Below are 7438 nucleotides of genomic sequence, written 5' to 3' on the forward strand. Positions count from 1 at the left end.
GGAGGTGCCGCGGGGGAGCGAGCGTGTGTGTGTGTGTGTGTGTGTGTGTGGAGGAGGTACCGCGGGGGAGCGAGCGTGTGTGTGTGTGGAGGAGGTACCGCGGGGGAGCGAGCGTGTGTGTGTGTAGGGGAGGTACTGTGGGGAGCATGTGTGTGTCATGGGGGTACCGGGGGGAGCGTGTGTGTGGGGGGTTTGGGGGGAAGGCTGGAACGCGCTAACAGGCAGGCGTGCGGTACTGTAACCCTTTTCCTACATGCTCTCCTCTCCTGCGTTGCTGGAAGGCTGTGGCCTGGCCCCCGGGCCCAAGAGCCGGGGAGGCTATTAGAGTGCAGGTACTGGGCCAGTTCGTCCCAGGTCTGACTATCAGCTCCACGTACCTCACGGGATGCTTGTTTGCATGTTGTGTTCACGCTGTCCCTTGCTGTGCCATCTGCTCAGGCTGCAGCGGGCCTGACTCCCTCTCCAGGACACAGAGTGCCCACTTTCCCCGGGGCGGTGTGCGCCGGGCTGGCAGACTGCACCATTCCCCAGGCTGGGGCTCTGTCCTGTGCCCACTTGCCCTGGGCGCCAGAGTTCTGGCCTAACCCTCATCTCCCCTTGCCCCCTAGAGTTATGGGCCTGAGCACCTGCTGACCTTTCATAACCTCAAGCGCATTGGGCTGCTGACAGAGCAGGCCCCAGGGGAGACCCTGACTGCCGTGGAGAGCAAAGTCAGCAAGCTGGTGACCGACCGAGCAGCAGGTATGGGGCGATTCTGCCTACAGCGCTCTGGGGCAGTTCTGAGTGCCGAGCCCTGCCTGCCTCTGAGCTGTGGGAGGATCTTGGGGCACTTCCTCATGGTCCCTGCTCCCAGAGCTGGCAGGGGGTGCTCAGTGTCTCCCTCCCAGCTCAGGCTGAGCACGGAGGGAGCTGGCTGTGCTCTGGAGTGGAAGGTTGTGGTGGAAAGTGTGGAGACCCTGCAGGGCAACCCCAGGGGAAATAAAACTTGCTCCCTGTATCCTCTGCCCCGTAGCAGCGCTCCCTGTGGGCTCACCTCACGCCAGCTTTTGCCAGCCGGAGAGAATTTGCTGAGGCCAGGTGAGCTAGTTGGGGATCCTGAGGGTCTTGGCTCCAAACCGCCTCTTTGCCTTGTTTTCCAGGGAAACTCACGGACGCTTTTAATTCTCTGGCCAGGAAGAGCAATTTCCGAGGCATAAGCAAGAAACTGGGCTTGGTAGGTCCCCACTGTTGCTAGGATGGGGTTCGGTGGGGTGGGTAATATCGCTGGCTATAGATGTCCTTGGCTGCCCTCTTCCAGCCCCGGCCATGGCCATCTCTGTGCAGGGCAGCAAGGGAGCCAGAGAGTGTTACCCTTGGGCAGTGGTCCCCAACCTTTTTGTGACCAGTAGCACATTTATGTTTTCAGAAGAGTGTGGCGGGCGCCAACAATTTTTCAAGGCTTATTTTGTATTTGTATATTAAATAATACAAAAAAATATTTAATATTACATAATATATGAATCCAGAGAGAAGCCAGAGAAAAGCCACAAGGACAGAGAACACTGGTGCCCGCAGCCCTGGAGTACTCTGTCCCCAGCAGGTGCGGGGCCCCAGATTCTCTCCTCTGCTGGGCACTAGGTGGGGCCAAGAATACCAGTGCCTGCAGCCCCAGAGTTCTCTGTCCCCAGCAGGCGAGGGGCCACGGCTTTTCTCCCCTGCTGGGAACTAGGCAGGCCCCGCACCTGTTGGGAACAGAGAACACCGCGCCTGCAACCTGAGTTCTCTGTGCCCAGCAGGTCCCCTGCTGGGCACTAGGTGGGTGCACATAAATGCCCCAGCGGGTGCCATGGTGCCTGCAGGCACCACATTGGGGACCATTGCCCTTGGGGATCCGGGTAGCAATGGTTGCTGGGTCCCTTTCTCCCTTCCAGGGTTAAGGGAGGCTGTGGCCTTTCCTCTTTGCTGTGGACCTGGCCCCCCCATCCAGGCAGCGTGATGCCCTGTGCAGTGTTTGGGGCTGCATCCCTGGAAGATGCTGCTTAGCAGAATGCAAAGGCCCCTGTATAGCGGAGTGGGTCAGTGTGAACACACTGCGCCTGCACTCCAGGAGTTGGCCTGGCTTCCCATGGGCTTGGGAGAGAATTCCAGGCTGCAGCTGTAGTCTGCAAAGGGCCCGTGTGGTTGGGGGCTGGTGCTCTGAGAGCAACAGAGAGGTGTGTCCTGGCGGTCCCTGGCAGTGGAACTTGCACCTTCTGGCTGGCTGCCAGGGCCCAAGTTTGCTGCATTCACAGCAGCGCAAAGCTCGCCTGCTTGGCACTGGATCTTCGCTAGCTGGCTGGGGACTGTGTCCTGCCCAAAGCAGCCAGGTCAGTGGCTCATGTATTTGCGCACCCCAGAGGTTGCACCCATGGGTGCTTCAAACCCAGAGCTTCTGCTCCCAGAGGGCACCAATAGTTCACTCACTGCTGGGAGGTGTCATGTGCCTGTCTCTGCAGATCCCCCGTGTTGATGGTGAATATAACCTGAAGGTGCCCCGAGACATGGCTTATGTCTTCAGTGGGGCCTATGTCCCCCTGAGCTGCAAGATCATTGAGCAGGTGAGTCTATCTGTGGGCACCCGACCCTAGGGGACAAGAGCTGCCCATGCTGTGTGGTACAGGGAACTCCTGTCACTTGGCACATGGGGTTCCGTCTTCCTTGGGAGCAGTCAAGTTTGTGCAAGTGCCCCCTGCTCCTTGGTGCCCTCGTGGGTCCTGCTATGCTGCCCTGCAGATCCCCCTGCTGCATAGGCCACAAGTGCCTCTAGTTGGGACTATGGCCCTGGCTGGGGCTGGATGGGCTAGAAATGTCTAACCTGCTCCTGGAGAGGTGAGGCACCTACCTGCTCGTCTGCCCTTGATTCCTGTCCGGTGCCCTGGGCTGGCAGCTGATCTCTTGCTCTGCTTTGGGCCTGTGGTGCTTGTCTGCTTCCCCTGCCTTGATGGACTGTCCCTGCTCGCCTCCCTCAGGTACTGGAGCGCAAGGGCTGGCTGGGCCTGGAGGAGGTGGTGCGCCTGCTGAACGGCAATGAGTTTGCTCCTACAGGTAATACCTCCTCCTGGGATCACGGGGGGAGGCTCGGGGAGCGCTCTACTTCATCCTCTGCTCCTTCCAGAACCGGTCATGGAGGAGAATCCCGCCTGGGAGGCGCAGCGTGTCATCCTAGCAGTCTTCCTGGGAGGCTGCACCTTTTCTGAGATCTCTGCTCTCCGATTCCTGGGGAAGGAGAAAGGTACCATCCAGTGCACTGGGTTACTGTCTCCTCCACTGCAGGGGAGGAAGGATCTGGCAGCCAGAAACTGCCCCCCTCCCTCTTGGAAAGAGACCCACAGTATAACCCTATGGCACAGACTCAATGAGTTAGCCCTGCCTGTGCCTTTGGCTACTGAAACCGGACCTGCTGCAGCCACAGAGGCTAATTGCCAGGCTGTGACATAGTAGAGGGGGGAGGGGGTTGTTAAGCCTTGGACCATCCCCCCAGTCGTCCTGCCTTGGGTCCATGTGCCGAGGGCTACAGGCCTCCCTTACGGGGCATGCAAACCAGCACGTGATTGTTAGGGAAGCACACATCACATGCCTTTTACCTGGCTAGATGCCTGCTCTGGGCTCCCCCAGCTTCTCCCTGCCTGATGGAGTCAACACCCACTTCCCCCTGTCTGCTCACAGCAGCACTCGGAGCATCTCCCTTGTTCCAGGCATAGTGATGCTTCTGCTGTTGGGTTGGTAGCAGTGCTAGGCGCTAGCAGGGGTTCAGCTGCTGCCTGGCAGCCCCACTTCTCTTTGACCTTTGGCCTCACCCATTTTCCTTTCACCTCTTTGGATTTCTCAGGATACAAGTTTATATTCCTGACGACAGCCATCACAAGCAGCGCCAGGCTGATGGACGCCATGTTAGAGGCGAAGGTGTGAGGCAGGGGTGAGCCACGGCCCTGGCAGAACAGCTTGTGCCAGCCAGGGTCACATTCCACAGTGGACACTGCCCAGGCACTGCACATATGACACTGGAGCGTTATACATCAGCAGCCGGAGCAGGGCAGACACGGAGCCCATCCTGCCATGAGCCTCCCTTGGGTTTCCCGAAGGCTGCAGATTGGGGTTTAAATGGATGAAGAGACCTTCAGTGGTTGTGGGGGGAGTGTCTCTGGGGAGGCTAGAAGAGGGAAGAAGCTGTTGTTTCTCCAATCCAAACCCAGCATGTTTGAGTCTCTGCCATGCTTCAGGCCCCTGGGGCCACTATCCAGGCAAGTCCCTGTGCATCGTGTATTGGTGCTTCTACCATTGGGTCAGTGGCTTGTTAAGGGACCTCACTGGCCTTTTGGGTTCTTATTTTGGGTTTTGTGCCCTGACTCCCACCCTTGGCTGCCTTCTCGTCCCTGGACAGATGTGTCAGTACTTGGGGCCATGGGTGAAGCCACGGGCGATGCCAAGCTGTTGGCAGCACTGCTTTCTTCCCCCACCGAGGCCTGTTCACCTGGAGAAGTGAATAGGCAGAGGGAGCTGGCTTCTACTGGACTCACAAATGAAAATGAATTGCATTGTTACCTGAATTTTAAATGCATGTTCATTCACTTCACAGAACAGCCTACCTGTTCTGGCACCAAACACAACCAGCTCTAGTCTGGATTGATGGACTGACGGGGAAAGGAGTGGGCCAGCGGGGGTGCTTAGGGGTAGGCTGGAGGTGCAGCAACAGAGGGGTGTGAGTGGAGTTGGGGCTGGGATTTGAATAGCATAGGATTGCGCTGGCAGAAGTGTGTGATAGTGGTACATTGATCTGTACCATATAAAATATATTTGGTCAGCCTTTCGCACGTCTTTATCTAACCGCAGGGGAGGGAGGTGGGAAGAGGCTAGTCTCGAACTGGCTGTGGTTCTTGTCCCTGGGGCCGCTTACTACCCAGCATCCTCTTGCATGGAGCCTTTGAAGCAGCTGTTGGAAGGTCTCTGAGCTGGAATTCTCTGCAGTTCCAGTCAGCATGGGCTAGATAATGCTTAGCCCTACCATGAGTGCAGGGGCCTGGACTAGGTGACCATCCAGCTCTCTTCCCCTCTTGTGATTCCCAGCTGGAGAGTGGGGGTGGACTTACTGCTGCAGTGAGTAGGGGAGAAGCTAGAGTGAGACCTAACTTAGAGTGGCGGGAGGGCAGCTAAACCTGTATTTAGCCTTGAGGGGAGTGCCCCAGCCCTGCTGCTTCAGGCCCTCAGGAAGTGCTGGCTTTCTGGCAGGAGGGGGGTTATGGGCAGATGCCAGACAAGGGGCTGAGCTAGTGCTAAGGTGGGGGGCAGTCCTGGCCATGTAGTAGGGTTACCAGGCATCCAGTTTTTGACCAGTGCACCCGCTCGAAAAGAGACCCTGATGTTGACCGGGCCATTAAAAGTCCGGTTGGAGGTGGAGTGGGGCTAGGGCAGGCTCCTTGCAGCTCCTGGAAGTGGCTGGCATGTCCCTGCACTCCCTAGGTCCAGGGGCGATCAAGGAAGCTCCATGAGCTGCCCCTGCTTCTACCCTAAGCGCTGGCTGTGCAGCTCCCATTGGCCAGGAATCACTGGCAGCTGCTTCTGAGAGCTAGGGTGTCTGCCTTAGCCCTGCTGCCCAGGAGCTGCCTGAGCTCAGCATTGCCTGGCCAGAGCCCCTGCCCCAGGTTTGGATTCCCTCCTGTCCTCTTAACTCCCTGCCAGACCCCCCACCCCAGCCCTGAGCCCCCTCCCAACATTCCAAAAACCTCAGACCCAGCCTGAGCCCTCCTGCACCCAACCCCCTCATCCCTGGCCCTCCCCCAGAGCCTGCACCTCAACCCCCCACCTGAGCCCCTGCCCACATTTCCAAACCCTCAGACCACCCTGAGCCCCTCCTGCACCCCAAACCCCTCATCCCTAGCCCTACTCCAGCCCTGAGCCCCCTCCACATTCCGAACCCCCTCCTGCCACCCAAACCCTCATCCCTAGCCCTGAGCCTCCTCCCACATTCCAAACCTCTCAGAACAGTCCTGAGCCCCCTCCTGCACCCCAACCCCCTCATCCCGGCCCTACCCAGAGCTGCACCTCAACCCCCCACCTGAGCCCCTGCCCACATTCCAAACCCCTCAGACCCAGCCCTGAGCCCCCTCCTGCACCCAAACCCCTCATCCCTAGCCCTACTCCAGCCTGAGCCCCCTCCCACATTCCGAGCCCCCTCCTGCACCCCAACCCTCATCCCTAGCCTGAGCCTCCTCCCACATTCCAACCTCTCAGACCCAGTCCTGACCCTCCTGCACCCCAAACCCCTCATCCCAGGCCCTACCCAGAGCCTGCACTCCAACCCCCCACCCAAGCCCCCTCCCACATTCCAAAACTCCTTGGACCAGCCCAGAGCCCCCTCCTGCACCCTAAATCCCTCATCCCTGGCCCTACCCCAGAGCCTCCGCCCCAGCCCAGAGCCTTCTCCGCACCGCAGCCTGCCCACCCTCCCAGAGCCTGCACCCCAGCCCAGAGGCCCCCTCCTGCCCTGCCCATGCTCCCCCAGAGCCTGCAGCCCGCTGGAGTGAGGGGCGTGGCCTGCAATACGAGGCTGCACGGTCCGTGCAGCAGGCGCTGCTCGGGAACGGGCTTGGGGGCCTGGGAACGGATTCGAACCCCGCGTGGGGGCGGGCTGCAAGCCCACGTGATCACGTTGCGCTGACAGCTCCCAGGGGCAGCAGGGCCGCTTCGCCTCGCGTCATCACTGTCTCTTCATTGGCTGACGGCGCCGGGGAGCTTACTGTTATTGGTTGGCATAACCGCGGGCGGGGCGACGAGGCCGCGGTTTGAAGCGAAAGGGAAAATGTTCGGCCGGGGGCGGGGCCGAAGCGGCGGTTTAGAGCGGCTTGCCGTGACGTAAGGCAGCGCAGCAGCCAATGCGCGCAGCCAGGGAGGGAGTTTTGAATCGGACGGCCGGAGTCTGGAGCGGCGCGCGGCGCTGAGCGGGAGCCGCATGAGGAGAGGTAGGGGGGGTGCCGGTGCCGACACGGGCCGGCCCTGCCTTGCCGCTCGGGTCGGCGGTCGGTCGGTGGCTGCGGCGCTCGCCCTCCCCGCCCGCCGCCCGCCGTGGCCCCCGTTTCTCAGCCGTGTGCCGGGGGGAGGGGTGGCGGGACCCGGAGCGGGGGGCCCAGGTCTGTGAGATGTGACGGGGGCGGGGAACGGGCCCCGGGACGTAACGCGAGACCCGGGGGCCCCGAGCACCGTAGCCGCGGCGGGTGGAGGAGGCGGGACGAGGCCTCGCCAGGGGATCCCGCGGGAGGTTCCTGGCCCACCGGTGGCTGTCAGGGAGGCAGCTGCTCTGGGCGCCCCACTGCCGGGTGCTGGGAACTGAGGCTGGAGGGGGAATGAATCGCTTGACTTTCACTCCCTTTGAAGCATCTGGAATTGGCCATTCTTGGAAGATGGGGACCTGGGCTAGATGAGCCTT

The 7438-nt window shown here is 60.5% G+C and overlaps 1 protein-coding gene across 3 annotated transcripts in view; it reads left to right on the top strand.

Annotated features, from left to right (window-relative positions):
- VPS33B (VPS33B late endosome and lysosome associated) overlaps positions 1-4819 on the top strand; it is a 22691-nt gene extending 17872 nt beyond the window's left edge. For 2 of the 3 annotated variants that reach the window (XM_075069769.1, XM_032794202.2), the window contains 6 exons: positions 609-741; positions 1140-1213; positions 2475-2576; positions 2988-3063; positions 3134-3250; positions 3848-4819. In XM_075069769.1, the coding sequence (XP_074925870.1) occupies positions 609-741; positions 1140-1213; positions 2475-2576; positions 2988-3063; positions 3134-3250; positions 3848-3927 (582 nt within the window). In that variant the 3' untranslated portion in view covers positions 3928-4819. The remainder of the gene's footprint in view (positions 1-608; positions 742-1139; positions 1214-2474; positions 2577-2987; positions 3064-3133; positions 3251-3847) is intronic. The other variant, XM_032794203.2, reaches the window with a different exon arrangement.
- The last annotated feature ends 2619 nt before the right edge of the window (positions 4820-7438 follow it).

This window comes from Chelonoidis abingdonii, chromosome 9 (genome assembly GCF_003597395.2).
Source record: "Chelonoidis abingdonii isolate Lonesome George chromosome 9, CheloAbing_2.0, whole genome shotgun sequence".
Lineage (NCBI taxonomy): Eukaryota > Metazoa > Chordata > Testudines > Testudinidae > Chelonoidis > Chelonoidis abingdonii.